The 16,044-nt window shown below is 55.1% G+C and overlaps 1 protein-coding gene and 1 long non-coding RNA gene across 2 annotated transcripts in view; both read right to left on the reverse strand.

The window, feature by feature from the left end:
* LOC118009224 overlaps positions 1–12,334 on the reverse strand; it is a 33,126-nt gene extending 20,792 nt beyond the window's left edge. Inside the window, exon 1 of the long non-coding RNA XR_004678837.1 lies at positions 12,289–12,334. This is a non-coding gene — a long non-coding RNA (uncharacterized LOC118009224). The remainder of the gene's footprint in view (positions 1–12,288) is intronic.
* ATP11A (ATPase phospholipid transporting 11A) overlaps positions 1–16,044 on the reverse strand; it is a 116,423-nt gene that overhangs the window by 99,421 nt on the left and 958 nt on the right. The window contains exon 2 of the mRNA XM_035003779.1: positions 15,449–15,564. Coding sequence (XP_034859670.1) covers positions 15,449–15,564 — 116 coding nt within the window. The remainder of the gene's footprint in view (positions 1–15,448; positions 15,565–16,044) is intronic.

The raw sequence follows: 16,044 nt of genomic DNA on the forward strand, positions 1-16,044 counted from the left end.
GAGTAGCCAGGCCCGGGGAGCAGCCAGGGCCCAGGGAGTAGCCAGGCTCGGGGAGCAGCCAGGGCCCAGGGAGGAGCCAGGCTCGGGGAGTAGCCAGGCCTGGGGAGCAGCCAGGGCCTAGGGAGTAGCCAGGCCTGGGGAGCAGCCAGGGCCCAGGGACTAGCCAGGCCCGGGGAGCAGCCAGGCCTGGGGAGCAGCACTTGTTTGCTCTGCCAAGTAGTTTACTGCAGGGATACTGGGCAGCTCTCAGCATCTCCAGGAGGCTGGAGAACCAGACACAGTAACAGAAATCAGAAACGGCCCCGAAGAACACTCAATGCAGCGCAGAACCCGTGGGGTTCCAGTGAACACCTGCAAAGCCGCCGTGTGTGCTGAAGGGGCGCAGACTGAGGCTGCCTCTGGAGGGAATTCCAGAGAAAGGGAGATTCTCACAAAGTGAAGGAAGAGCGGATGGGTCCGGCTGTGGCCCAGGCATGGAGGGGCCGAGCCAACGCCCTTCACAAAGCTGAAGACGCTCCTTCATGAATGGGAGATGGGGGCTGGAAAAGGCAGGGACAGCAAGCCTGGGAGGGAAGGGAGGGAAGGGAACCCAGAAGACAGGGGTACAGGGGGAGGGGGGTGACCCCCACCCACACCTGCCTCCTCCCTCTGTCTGCACCAGCCCCAGGAGGAGGCTCTTCACCCGCATTCCTGGCTCTTCCTGATGGGGGACACTCAAACTGGTATCTGGTTTCATTCCATCCTTATCAACAGTTAGCTGTCAGCAGCAGATTAAATGGCCAGAAAGTGATCTTCCCACACAGTAAACGGGAACTTTCCATTCTGCCCGGGACAACTGTAACCCAAGAAGCCACAGCACCAAACAAGAAGTAAACCCACGGAGATCTTCCAAAAGTCAGACATGACGACACCTCAGGAATCCCACAGATCTGACCTGTGTGGGGTGAATGGTTTTTTATTTAAGTATGTTCAATAATATGAATTCTTGCACCCACAAGAACCATGAAATTCTTAAAAGACTTCGTTTCACAAAAATTGACATAGTTTTGAAGCAGAATACCAACACAGATGGGCCTCTAACTACTACACATTCGCTGAAATTCAACTTACTTTGCTTTCGACTCATTAACCACACGCGTCTCATTCCAACGCCCAAACAAACACCAATCCTAGGTCTCTTCCAGCATGGAGTTCCAAGGGCAGCTGCAGGAAAACAACCCACTTCTGAGACAGTGAAGACGCCGCCCTGGTGAGTGTGCACTGCAGGAAGGACATAAGGAAAGGCAGAAGTGCCGACGGATTTCTCTCCAGCCAGAGGGCAACGCATCAGAAACAGGTGTACAGCCTCAGCTGGACATTGGGCAGGTCTACGAAAGGGGGCTCCGGGGAAAAGATGTGGGGTGTGTGACTGGCAGTGAATAGCAGAGCATTTCCCATGACAAGGAAAAGGCCACTGCTCTGGGCCTGTCCCTGCGTATTGCTCGCTCCCCACCGCACTTGCGATTGGCCGAACTGTGGAGCCTACCTGAGTCTCCTAATTAAGGTTTCCGCGGTGGTGATGCAAGAAGGGAAAGAACCTGCCCTGGAGACAGGCTGGCCCCTCAACCCCCGTGTGAGACCGGGGGCTACACATCCTGCCTCCCTCTCACACCACCTAGACCCAGGAGGGCTGCAGGGAGCCAGCCCTCACGCCGATCCCCAGGTAAGCCCAAGCATGACGGAGCAGCTCACCTATCTCTGCGGGGAACAGGGGGGAGACTTAATTAGGCTGCTCTTTCCCTGTGGGGACACTGTGTTCTCCTGGGGAGCGACTGGCCAGGTTTTCTGGGAAGCAGAAACCAGCTGCAGGATTTTGGGAAGAGCATAGCTCTAAGTGTGGGAAAGACAAATGGAGAAAGCACTTGGAAGCAAACACAAGAGACACGTGACCGCTCTCGTTTGGGTTCTTGACTCCCCAGCACCCATAGCGCCAGCGTTTCCAGACTCTGGCATGCGTGCTCCTGCGCGGCGGGCTGGGGCAGGGAGCCTCGGGCGGGACGGAGCCCCTCCACATTCTTCTGCCGCTCCCGCAGGTGGGAGGCTCCCTCGGACATAGAGAACGCGGCCGGGCGGGACGGACGCAGGCACCTCCCTGTCTGCTCCCGTTAACCCAGAAGTTAAATCCGACTTCACACCTTGGGCGCCCTCCCGCTTCTGGAGACACGGTTCTCTATAAACTCAAGTCTGGAACTCGGGAAGGCCAGGACTTCAAAACTGAAAGCAAAACCTGAACCCCAGGAGAGGCCGTGACGTTCGCCGAGTTTGGGGGGCTCTTCCTCGTCTTTGCTTCTGTCTCATGGGCAGGGCTGAAATTCGGCCCAACTCACCATCCTGCCCTCTGAGTTTTCATTTTGAAAAAGTAACTTAGGACACTCTCCCTACTTCAAGTCACTTTTTAAAGCACACAGTTTTACAGTGAATACTAAGCTATAACAAACTGGAAAAGGGAGCATCTCTGGTTTAGGAAGAATACGGGGAAGGCGAGGCTGCTGTGAGCCTGCCGTCCCCCCTGGCGCCTGGGGCAAGCCGTACCTGCGGCAGGCTAGAGGGCTGGGGTCGCCACCCGCCGCGGCCAGGGGCGCCGGGAGGGAAGCACCGTTATCCCACGCTGTCCGTGTCTGTGCTCACCGGCCCAAGTGCTGGCACAGGGACTGGTCACCGGTCAGGGCCCTTCTTCCCCCAAATACAAAATATGCCAAGCCCCTCCCCGATGTCACCTACACAATGACCTCTGACCCCAGCACACCTGCCTTCAGGCCCCGGCACGGCCTCCTGGCTGCCCTCGGCCCGACCACTGCCCCTGCATCCACCATGGCCGATTCCGATTCACTACCAGGTTCGTGGAACGACAGGAGCGGGAGCGGCAGGGACCACGGGACCGCAGGGAGGAGCAGCAGCTCGCGTGACCTGTCCCGTCACAGTTGGTAAAACAGGGCTTGTTATCGCAGTATTTGCTGGATGATGGAACTGGTCTTCTTCCCCAACCGTCCGGCCACCACCCGTGAGCGACCGGTTCACCTGCCTGCTACTGAACGTCTAACGTGTGGCGCTCCCACCCACGGAGAACGAACTCCAAGTGCCACAGGCCCAGGGAGGCCACACACGCCACCAGACGCGGGGCCTCGCCCCCACAGCCGGCGTCCTGCCCCCCGGTGCTCCCCGGTGCCATGGCCAGAGCCACGCCATGGCGGCGCTCGCTCATTTCCATCGTCCGCGAGCCCAGGGGGCTGCTGGGCGCTGGCAGGGGCCCCCCGAACCACAGACCGGCCCGAATCTGGAAGCAAACACAGGTCAGAGCCACACGGGCGACACAAGGAGACCATCGCCAGGAGGCGCACCTGCTTGGAGCCTACTGACTTCTAGAGTTTACGTGGTCAGAGGCCCCTCCTGGCCTCTAAGATAGAATTCAGGATCGATTTGAGAAGCTGCCTTTCCAGAGGGGCCCAGGAGACCGGAGACCTAATTTCCATGTCACATCCTCCATCCCGACAAAGAAACAGTCCCCAACACCTGGTCAAACGGTCACTGATGGCAGATTTCACCCCTGGCCCACCTCCTGGCCCTCACCTCAACCCAGATTCCCGGGGACGGGAGGGCAGAGGGCCAGGGAGCAGTCTGGCGGCCCAGGGCCCTCCCCTGCCCCCTCGCGCATCTGAACCCTGACAGACAGCGGGCACCCTGGGCTCCCTCTTAGGGTCGGCTCTAGAGCCCAGCCCTCGGCCAGGCCCACCGGAGGAATAAAGCAAAGTGGAGTCAGATATTCATGATCCTGAGTTCTGCGCAGGTGGGAGAGAAGGCATTCCTGAGCTGCAGGGACTGTGGCAGGGTGGGGACAGGTCAGCTCCCCCTCAGGGCACAGACCACACCCCAATGAGGAACGCAAGACGCCCTCCGTCAGACTAAGGACCGCTCTGAAGACCCAAGGGTAATAAATTGATAAAAACCAATGTCAACCCATTTTTTTAAGGAAGTGTGAGGGTGCAAAGGCCATTAATTCTCTCTTTATGTTTACTTCCTACTTTTCTATCAACTCTGACCATCACCTGCCAAATAGGGCGTCCGGCCAACTCACCACACAGCATGGTTTTTAATGAGACAAACTACAGTATAATTACTCCGTTTTACAGCTAAGTTTCTCGTTAACAAATCAGGTACTAAGAAGAGGGACCTAACCAAGCTACTCTCTAAAAAGAAACAGAACAATTTATGAAATCAAAAAATTACTTCAATTTAAGATCAAAAAAATCTCCTATCACCTTTGGTAGAAAGAACAGGACGTCACTTCTCGCAGAATCAACCATTTTAGAGAAGACATTCGCAAATGTACTTTTGGATTTAACTAATCTACTTCTTAATTTGTTAGATAGTGAAAGAACATAATGTTATACATTAGCTGAAAATGGACAACGTGTTCAAACCAGTCAGTCAGCAGAATGGAGCTTCTGGAAGAAAATGTCCATAAAATGCTTTACCCCCTACTTCTCACAAATGCACATAGGAAACCGCATGTGACTCGACACCACTAAGCAAGTCTGTGCTGATGAGCTGCGTGTGGTGAGTGTGCCGCGTGGAGACCTGACTTCCAGGAAATCCTGTCTCCCGAAGGGTCCCTTCCCTACGTCCCCAGGCACAGAGTGAGCAACCCAGCCCTCAAATGAATGCACTCGTCCGGAGTACCCAACGGCTCGTAAAAGTCACCACCTGGATTATTTAGAAGAAAAACCAACCTCCTACTTGGGTGCATTTTCCATTAAAATTTAAATAGTGCTTAAGTTTCAGTAAGGTTCTTCGTGATCCTGCTGAGGTCTTTTTCACTGATTTAAAAAATGTGTTTCCAAAATAGCAAGGGAGACAATATCACACATACAGCAAACTAATTAAAATTGCCCGTAACTCGGCAATTGCCCTAAACTCTGTTTAGGATGACGCAAAGGCTCTGGAGATGGATGGCGGCTGCACAGCGTGACTGTGCTGAACGCCACCGAATTATGCACCTAAAAGGGGTGAAAGTGGTAAATTTCATGTTATGTATGTTTTACCACAATGAAAAACACTGCCCATAAACCAACCTACTGTCTATCTGTTCAATAAATCGATACTCCTAACTTACCTATTACGTAACATGTTCCTCATTTCACCACATGATTTTCAGAAAAACTTAAAACTTCATCAAAAGCAACACACACAATGTATTCCGTGTTTCAGGCAATGAACTCAGGAGCGGCGCGTGCCCGTCGAGGAGATGAGCTGGCCGTGCTCGGGCTGGCCGCCATCCACCTCGGCCGCCCCGCCTCGGCCTCACCTGCCCGCGGAGGCTGCCCGACCTTCTCCACAGCGTCCCGTCCCGATCCTCCTGCCGGGGGTTCACGTTCCTCGGCAGCCCCTCCTGGCACCCCGCACGCCACGTGCTTATTTACTGTCAGTCACCTGCCACGAACACGCAGCCTCCAGGACTGCTCCCCACTGAAGCCCCCATGCATACAGCAGGTGCCCAATAAACATCTGATGAACATCCCATGATGAGCACCTAATATGTGCTAAGTACGCCACAAACTTTTCTTTATAAGAATCATAACGGGTTGCCCCCCACAAATCCTCCAGTGCCGTGCTTACTCCCATGTGATGTCAGAGAAAAGGCGAATGAGCGAAGGGACACGAGGAAGGAGGACGAGAGAGGCCGGCCACACGACCACCGCTCGGCCTTCCTCACGCACATGCCGCTCTCGGGTTCACGCCAACGCCGAACCTTACTGCGCAAAGAGACGTGTGTGCACACGGTTTTCTCATCTTTTCATCGCTCGTCTACGTTTATCCAAATCAAAACGACCTCCACACATTTCTAAAGTGAAAAGGTCACTGAAATTACCCCATATGTGAACAGTTATCTGTCACTTTCAGGCATTTTGTAAGAGTAGCTCTGACCCTACCGATGATCCTCCCATAGTTTTATTCCATGTAATAATTTTAAATTAATTCCATGCTTTTAAAACTTGGGTTTCAGTGGGCAAATTTCTGAGATCTTCTTGAAAAATCACACAAAAATCTAGATGACATCCATGGGTGTCATCCTGGGTGGCTCGTCGTTAAGCGACTGCCTTCAGCTCAGGTCATGATCCCAGGGTCCTGGGATCGAGCCCCACATCCGGCTCCCTCCTCCATGGGAAGCCTGCTTCTCCCTCTCCCACTCCCACTCCCCCTGCTTGTGTTCGCTCTCTCGCTGTGTCTCTCTCTGTCAAATTAATAAATAAAATCTTTAAAAAAAAAAAATCTAGATGACATCCTAATGGCAGAACCTCACTGTCCCTAATCCTCGGCTGAAAATAGGCGGGAGGAAATCCTCTTTTCTCTGAAGGAGGGAGATTATGTTACCCCGCATGAGGTGCCAGCAGGCCCGTCCAGGAGGAAGGAGGGCGGTCAGGCCGCTGGATCTCGGAGCGGGTACGCGGGAGGGATCAGCCCCCACGCCAATCTCAGACTGTCGTTTCCCAGAACGTGAACTCGAGCGCCTCAGATCCCCTGTGCACAGAGAGGCTGGAGGAGTCCTCCGGGCGCCCAGCTTCAAACGCTGTCGCAGACTTGCAGTTTCTCTTAACGCTGGGGCCGCTCGGCCTGTGCCGTCAGCAAAGCCACCCTCAATCCTGATAGAAGAGGAAGAGTGCTTTAGGGTCATTTCTGCTCTGGGAACCACGTAAGCAAATGCTGGGCGAAGGATAACCGGGCTGGGACTGTAAGGTACCTGCCACAGAAGGAGATGGCAGTGGGGTCGGGGACTCGGCCGCCTGGAGCACCGGCGAGGCCGCAGGTGTGTGCGCCCCCGAGTGCGGACCGGGCACGTGCGGGTTGTGTTCGTGCAGGCGTGAGCACACGCCCCTACTATGCGGGCTAGAAAGTCAGGTTCCGGGTCCAATGCTCACTTTCCAAACCGCCAAAGGTACGGTGCCGTGCTGTCCAGAGGCCGAGAGAAGGCGCCGAAACGCCATTCCATTTACCAGAGGCACCGGATCATGACGCACCAGCCTGAGCAGACACGTCCAATCCAGTTATGTGCCGAAACCCTGACATCTGTCCGTCCACGAGCCAGACGCTGTGTATTTGGATTATGATACAAACCCAAACAGTACTCGTAGCCTTGTCTTAATACCAGCGGCCACGCTCCCGCCAGCCTCCTGCAGCAGCAGCAGAAAGAAACACATACAAGTACCACAGCCTCGGGTCTAATCAAGTGATGGAGACCGGGGTCTATTATACCTACTAACAGCCCAGCTGCCGAAATCTGTTCCACAATTTAAAAGAAATAACCCATTCCCACTAAATATTTATTTTTATCTTTCCAGATTTTGTGGAACATTCATTTCTGTATTTTTTTTAAAAGAGGGTTATTTTTTTATTTTTTATTTATTTGAGAGTGAGAATGAGAGAGAGAGAGAGAGAGAGGACGAGAGGGGGGAGGGTCAGAGGGAGAAGCAGACTCCCCGCCGAGCAGGGAGCCCGATGCGGGACTCGATCCAGGGACTCCAGGATCATGACCTGAGCCGAAGGCAGTCGCTTAACCGACTGAGCCACCCAGGCGCCCCAGATTCTTTTATTTTTTAATGATTATTTATCTATTAGAGAGAGGGTGAAAGAGAGAGCATGAGCAGCGGGGAGCAGCAGAGGGAGAAGCAGACTCCCTGCGGAGCAGGGAGCCCGATGCGGGACTCGATCCCAGGACTCCAGGATCATGACCTGAGCCGAAGGCAGCTGCTCAACCGACTGAGCCACCCAGGTGCCCACATTTCTGTATTTCTGATAGAACAGTAAGCAAACTTCATGTGCCTTTTCAAGATCCTCTCTCTGATATTCCCATCTGTTTGAGTATTTACAACCTGAACAGGGCCGGCTTTTACAGTGTACCGTCATGGACTGAACATTGTCTCTCCCAAACTCATAAACTCAAGCCGTAACCGCCAGCATGATGGTTATTCGGACACAGGGATCACCTGCCTTCTCTCCACGCCCCCCAACCCCGTCCCCCAGCACACGAGCGACGGCCATGTGAGGCCATGTGAGGCCATGGCGGGAAGGCGGCCGTTCACAGGCCAGGAAGAGGCTCTCACCAGAAGCCAGCCCAGTGTGCCGGCTCCTTGATCTCGGACTGTCCATTGTGTAAGCCGCCCAGCCTGGGGTGTTTGTTACTGCGGCCTGAGCTGACTGAGACATACTTATGCAGTACCCGTCTCCCGTGGTGTCTTAAACGCTAGCACATACATCAACACCCAAGTTCACAGACTCGGTAACGGGCACCCGAGAGAAGAATAAACAATACGTCAACTCTTCGTGAAAACGATTCCTCCTGTGCCACCGTCTGAGCATCTATTGCCTTGATAATCAAGCCGTATGTTAGGATCGCCCTTCCAGAAACTTGCTGGCTGCTAACCTCACTAGGAAGACGCAGGAAAAAAGGCGCAGAAGGAGGAAGAAGTCCACTGAAAAAAGAAGGTAAATGGTGCAAACTCGACACACAGCACGAGGGTCTTGGTGGAGGCTCTGCAACCTGCACCTGCAGCCCACTCGCTCCCTCCCTGCACACCCACGCTGACGTGGGAGCATGAGGAGCTCCCGGGTAAGTGCACCAGCGAAGAACAGCCTGGAATGGTGTTGGCTCCCTCTTACACGGAGAATCTTGCATCTTGCCGGGCACACGGTGCTCCTTAATTATTGGCTTGATAATCACGAGCCATGCCAACAGCCTCCCACCGACCCCCATCCTCCAGGGACGGCTCAGGCGGGGTCCTGAAACATGACGGGTTCCAAAAGCGGGTGCCACTGGAAGGAAAAGGTGCCTTCAACCTGAGCACGATGCAGGGGCTGCAGAGGGCACGTTGGGATGGGACCTACTGGCTCTGCTCCAACTCCCAGGGGTGGGAAAGCAGTGGGGAATGGAACTCCGGGGCAAACGGGAACTGCTGACCACCTGGCTTTACACCAGATGCTACCCGGGCCCTTCCTCCCCTGGCTCCATAATTCTCCCTGCCCCCCAGCGCCAGGCACACTGGGTACACCTTCCCGTGTTCCAGAACGTCCTATCTCTGAATCAAAGTACACAGGGCTTTCCTATCAAATACCAAACACGACCAAAATATCATCCGGGTCCTAATTCTTTATCATGCTAACAATGAGCACAGCTATGTTTACACACATCACCCACAAAATTTAGTGTCTGTGGGCTTCCTGAACACCGAAGTGCAGGGCGCAGGGTAACGACACAAGGCGGGACCAGGGAGCGGTCGAAGCAGGTCATGGGCACAAACCCATCTCCAGACAGCATGTCAGGGCGCCCAGCATGGTCTTAGTCTCGAGCTCACCCTAGTTCATAGACTTGTGCCCCCACATCCTCTTGCAAAGGGCACAGCTTGCCCCACGTCTTCCCAAATCGCATCTTGCAGGGGAAAAGCAAGGTCCAAGCAGGTGCCCCTGGGGGTAAATTCACCAACAAAATAAAAGAGGTCCAGGTATTTCCATGAAGCGATCTCCCTGGTGAAGTGTGAGTGGAGAGGGACCCTCCTCACTGTTATTCCAGCAACCGGGCCAACGGCTCAGGATCACCCTTCACAGGATGCAGACGCGGGGGACGGGATCCCTTCCTGCACAGAACGGACAGAGCACACCTTCCCAGACTTGTTGGGAATGTTCCTTCCTTCTGTGCAAGGGCAGCAAGGCTGTCACCCTGCTTCAGGGGGGAGCCGGCCCACCGTCCTGTCTGCCTCTCTCTGTCTCTCTCCCTGTCTCTCTGGCTCTATCTCTCTGTCTGTCTCCCTCTGTCTTTCTGTCTGTCTCTCCCCCTCTGTGTCTGTCTCTCTGTCTCTGTCTCTCTCCCTCTGCCTCTCTCTGTCCCTCTCTGTCTCTCTGTTTCTCTCTGTCTCTCCCTGTCTCTGTCTCTCTGTCTCCCTCCGTCTCTCTCTTGGCAGCCCTGCTCGCTACTCCCGTCCGGGGACAGGGGCGGAGGGTGGGGGACAAGCAGACGAGGGGCAGAGATGCCCCCTCTGTCAGGCTACACCTTCTTCCCATCCCTGGGAATGCATAATTACTGGTCTTTGGCCAAAGAATCTTTTTCACAAGTAACAAACCTTCTCTTGAAATTCCTGTCTTGTCTTCCAAACCAGGGAAAGGATCTTATTTTCATTACCTTTCTGAGCCAGGAAAACTTTCCTACCCCTTCTGACAAGCGCGTAGCTATTATTCGCAGGAAATGAGCTTCTTCCCACTGCACTTACAGAACTACTGGACAGGCGAGCGCTGACGAAGCTGCCCCCAGGGCCACACGCTGGGGTCTGGCCTCAGCCCAGGTGACAAAGGGAGAAGTTGAGGGAGGAAACCGAAAATCCCCGCTGACTCTCAGCCTCCCGTGCTGGGTCCCCTCCTGGCCCGCACAGCGGCGTGGGTGCGGCTCGTCGCCCGGGGGCGGGAGGCCTCCCTCCAGGGTCTAAACCAGGGTGTCCTGCGCTCCCGGGGACCAGGCTGTGAGTGAGGCAGGCACCTCTGGGGGGACAGCAGAAGTCAGGAAACCTGAGAAACAGCAGGACCGCGGGAAAGGCCAGGTGTCCCACCAAGCTGGCACACTCCTGGGGGGTGACAGTGGGCAGCCCTGGCCAGGGCTCGCTCACCACAGCTGTGGTCGGGGGGAGCAATCCACTGAGGGTGGGCCAGATCATGCCATCGCTGAAAAAGTGCGGAAATGTGGACTTTGAGGTGCATTCACACGTTTTTGAAGTCACCGAGTAGGGAAACTTCCTGCGTCCTCGGACAAGGGTTCTCAACCTTAACTGGAATAGGCACTCCTTTAAGAAGCTAACAAAAATTGGGAAACCCAATTATTTTGCCCAGAAAACAGAAAGCGTTTATGCTGTTTTAAGGGAGCTGGGCCCCACCAGGGAGCAGTTAAGAGGTGGTCTCCATCCAGGTCCCAGAGCGGCACTGTGGCGGACCCCTCCTCCCAGGCCGCGCGGTCCAGACAACAGAGGCAAGAAGGGGATGCGGACCCAGGGACCCACTCACCCCAGGACCCGCCGCGATCCACAGGGGCGCTGTACCGGGACCCAGGGAGACGCTTCACGCAGAAGCCACCAAGCCAGCTGGGCCGAACCACCAGGGGCGTGGGGACCACGGGCCGTGGCCCTGAGGACCCAACGTTCCGCACTGCGGTGCGGACTGCGAGAAGGGGTGGCCCAGATGCCTGCCCGCTCCCACGTTTATGATGCTGGGAAATGTGTCAAGGAAAGAGAATCCAAAAGTTCGAAGTCACATTAGACATGTTTTAAGAGACTGTCATTAATCACTCAAGGTCCCTGGAAGCACAACGAAACTTCCTCCAGAAGTGTCCGGCGGCGACCTCCGCACGCACTTCTCAGCAGTCCTGACACGAGGAGGAATCAGTCAGGCAGCAGATGTTTCTGGAGGGACGACCCCACGCCAGAAACTGGTCCAGATGTGTAGCGGGGCAGCCGGGGGGCAGGGAGAGATGTGGGGTCCACGGACATGGACGGGGTGCCTGGGGGTCCTCCAGCACGGAGCCTGGGGGGTGGAGGGGGACCCGAGAAGGGCCAGCGGCAGGCGGGAAGGCCACAGGGCTGCCGTGCGCCACTCTGCCTGGGGCACAGCCCAGTCCCCCAGCTCTGCCCTCATGTCTACTCCTATGCTTGGCTTTCTGCCTGCCGCACCCCCGTCTGAAGGTAGCGCCCCAGGGACCGGGCTTAGGTGTGCTCGGCCGGGAGAGGAATCGGGACGTGCACAGGGCGCTCGCCAGCGTGTGCTGGGAGGCTCTGAAGGACACCAAGGGCCTCCAGGGTGATGGAAACAGCGATGAGCCCACGGGAGTATGAGGAGGCAGGAGGAAAGCAGAACACGTCAGCACAATAGTGAAGGCAACGGAGAAGTGGGGGCAGGAGAAATCTGCGTTTAAGAACAGGCGATCTGAAGGGTTGGTCACTCCACGGGGGCTAAGGAGGGACCCAGATGGCCCAGGAAAAAGAAGGAGACGCAGGGTCCCAAACCAGAGGGAGACGAGAGCAGACCAGGCAGGGCTGGTGGGCTGCCTGGAAGAGGGGACGCCCTGTCTGGTGACCACGTTCCCTCCATGAAGCACCAGGCAAGGTCTCGACACTCCACGTGAAGCGGAGGTCTGAAGGTCTGAAAAGCGTGGGGCTGCGCACAGCCATGGGACGTCCACGATCCCAGAGGGACACGCGAGCTCTGTGCAGGGAGGCACATTACCTCGTCCCACACGGGACACCGGGGAACCAGGGATGTCAGCCAGTGTGCCCACGGCTCACGGGGGGGGGGGGGGGGGCGCGGCTGGAACTTCTGGCCTCCATGATCCACTGTTGTGTTTCTCTCGGATACCGGCATACACGCGAAAGCAACAGCAACCTCATTCAATCCTGCTGAATTTCTAATGCTGTAAAAATTGCCTTCCATCGATCTTCGCTGCAAATAAAATAGCATTTTTGCCAAATTTAACTTGGTTAGAAAAGCATTTATAAGTCTGGGACTTAGGGATCCAACCATCTTTTATCAACCCTGTTTCTGTTCGAACATATGGTCGGAGCACCGAGGAACAATTTGTATTTAGGTTTGTAAACGCAGGACTTCTGTGTAGTTAAGTGGTGAAGCATGTTCGTCGACGGGGTCAACGCAGTTTTGACCAACTGTAAACGGAGACAGTGTTCTCATCCTTAGAAATGTAACTGACTGTAGCAAAACCCATAATATAAACTCCTTCTCCACATTGTGATTAAATTTACCCTGTGGCTCAGAATAAAAGCATCTCGGGATCACTTGTTCCTAACGTGCAGAGATTCTACGGGGTTTGTGGGAACAGTGCAGAGAGTTCACCGAGAGCTGGAACATAAAAGGTTAAATTAGAGACCAGGCAGATTGCTTTCAAATGTGCGGCTGACCCCAGGCAGCCCCCAAGGACCGGCGTGGGGGTGGCCAGCTCACGTAAACACTTCACAAGGCCAGGCGCTGGGCCGCGCTCAGGCCAGGCTCACCGTCTTCAAGGACCGGCAAGCCTTGGCAGTAAAAGCCATCTCACGCGGGATGAGGAGAGGAACTCCAAGTCCTGCAGCATTTTAAGTTGTTCAACAGAGACTGGAATAACTGAGTCAAACAAATGTCTGCCCTCTAGAACAGGCCACCTCTCCGGTGAGCGTGGACAGTGCTCTACATGGACATGGAGGAATAGAAGCAGACACAGAGATGGCTGGACTTTCTAGAAGGTTTACAGCACTCAAATACAGTCGTGCTTAAAGTTCTCCGGGGACCCAAAACATTTACTTTTCCCTTACAGAGAAAGCCCTACTGTAGCAGCTTGTTCCAGAACCAGGATGCACTGTCAGCAAGGAAAGCCTGCACATTTTTCCCAAGTTTACTGTCTGAAAACCTAAGAAAGATCCTAGAAAGCAAACAGGGTGAGAAACAAGTGGAGACGGACGGGCAGCCTGGCAGAGCTGGGGCCGGATGCCCAGGCTGAGCGACCGGAAACAAATCCCAGCCCCAGAACAAGACGAAGCTCAGACCCACAGAACTGCCAAGCCGAGTCTCCCAAACGTGAAGCCCGGAAGGGAAGGAGGTGCAGGCATCCTGCGGCGCGGTTATCCTGGCCTGGGATGCTCACGCACGAGCACACGTATGGCCAGAGACAGCCTGTGGCCTGTGTGCCTGGCGCCCAGGCCCCCCACCCGGGGCCTGAATCGCGCTAACGGCCTGTGTGATAAATGTACCGAGTGTTCCCCGAGAGCCCGCACGCTCCGAGCTCCCACCCGTATCCCTCACGCGAGCCTCTCACAGCCCGTGAGACGGCGCCCCGGCTAGTCTCCGATGGGAGCACGGAGGCCGGGCCTGCCCAAGGTTACGCGGCCTAACCCGTGGGCGGGCCAGGTTCACCACCAGGCAGGCGCCTACAGACCCTGCGGGGACCACGAGGCTGCCCGGGCTTCTCCCAGAACTGAAACCCCCTGAGCCCAGGCTTCCCGCCTCTCATCTGTAAGGAAAGAACTCAAACTCTCCATCCCCTTCGTTAAATACAAAAAATTGTAAATAGGCCCAACTACCTCATGATACATGGACCACATCACGGTACACACACCGTGCTGTCTCTACCCAGGTCACCTCCACACGGCTTCCGTCCATCCACACCACCAGTGACCTGGCTGCCATCTACACAGCGGGACCCGGACATATTTCCCCCCTTCATTCTCCTGTTCCCTCTCTCTCTTTCTCTCTCTCTCTCTGGAGTTCGCCAGAATAAAATATCTGTAGTAATGTTTTCAAGGACTTCTTTACCTCCTGGCAACCCTCACACCTCAGAAGGAGCTGAAAAGTTTTCTCTGTCCTAGAAATTCTGACCGGGTGAACACGGGAAGAGAACAGGGTGTAAGCTTTTATTTGTTCTTATAAAATAAGTCACATAAGGAAACCACACGGACATAAGTACTCAATCCCAGGCTCTGCCTCTTCTTCCAGCAAAATGAAATATAATTTGGTCCTACATAATGACTGATCCTGACTGTTCCTGGAAAAACTCAAATTAGTTCAATAGCATAAACAAGAGCCTAGTATCACAGAAATGGATGGTCTTGTACGTGAAAACGCTGAAACAGCCAAATGATCACACTGAAAAAAAAAAAAAAAAGACCTAGAATGGACAAACAGAAATAAGAGTATCCCATAACCTGTGTTCTAGGGACGTTAGCAAACAATGCACACGCCTAGAAAGTTCATTAAGCAAGAGCTACCTCTTAGGTTTGAGAGAAAACGGCATTTCATGAGCCTAATAACATAGCAAAAGGGAATTTTAACACGTCAACTACAAGGAATTTATATAAATTGGTAGGACATAAAACAGCTGAGGGCCTAGAGGAAAGGCCCCACTGCCAGGGTGAAGGGTCAGGAACCGGGAGGGGGGGGGGATAGTGGCAGGGCCTCCAGGTCAGAGGAGACCATCCACCGGCTCTCCTGGAGGCAGACTGATGGTCCCCCTCACACGCAACCCTCCCTCTTATCACAAAGTGTTAGAGTTGGAAGGGAATGAAAATTAACTGGAAGACTGTGAGCACACTTTAAGTAACACTAGCTCCACGCTCTTTCTGGTTTCCCTTTGGGGAAACAGAGGCAGGAACATAACTGGCCGAGGGACAGCCGGGAAGAGAGTGTCCTTGCCTGACAAAGCACTTCTCTTACCTATGGTCACTGTGACCGGGCTTTCCAGAACTTATCACGGTGGAGAAACAAAGGTGTCACCTGATATTTACCACTCACTTCACAGTATGGACTTTGGGGGAAATCACATGAGCTTTCATCTGCTAAGCCGCGCCCCACCCTTCTCTCCACGGCAAGGTCAGCGGCCTGCCCTGCCCCAGCGAACAGGTACCTGGGCCAGGTGGGCACGGTTCCCCTGCCTCGAGTCCTCCGCTGAGCGGATCAGTTCAGGGTGAGTGATCTGCGTCCCCGTCGATGAAGACACACACTGATCCCGGCCAGGGTCCCCTCAAAAAAAGCTCACAAAGAGCAGAGTCTGCCCAAGACAATTCCTGCACCGCAGAGAGCCCCAAGTCCCCTAACGATGGCTTCAATCCCCAGTGCGAGCGACTCCTGCAACCTGTGCCTGACCGCGGACGGGTGTCGGCCGCGGGAACGAGCGCCTTTTGTGGAGACAGTGCCCTCGGGACGGCGCTCCTTCTCTTCTGCACTCCCCCCTTTCACAGCCGCGCGCAGCGTCCCCGCGCCCGGGGGTCGGAACAGCCCGCCTTCGCCTCGGAGCCTCTGCGGGCCTCCCCGCGCCGCCGGCGGCGAGTGTGCACGCCAGAGGAAGCCACACCCGGCCTCGGACCCGCCGGCTACTTTCGGGGAGAAGAGCCGAACTTCGCTCCTGGGTCCCCCAGGGTGTCACCGGCAAGGGCAACCAAGTGTGCCTCTTCTGCAGGAGTGGGACACTCCCGTCTCGGCATCCGGACCGGCCTCGCTCCC

The sequence above is a fragment of the Mirounga leonina genome, unplaced genomic scaffold, assembly GCF_011800145.1.
Source record: "Mirounga leonina isolate KUSES-001 unplaced genomic scaffold, KU_Mleo_1.0 Mir_127, whole genome shotgun sequence".
NCBI lineage: Eukaryota > Metazoa > Chordata > Mammalia > Carnivora > Phocidae > Mirounga > Mirounga leonina.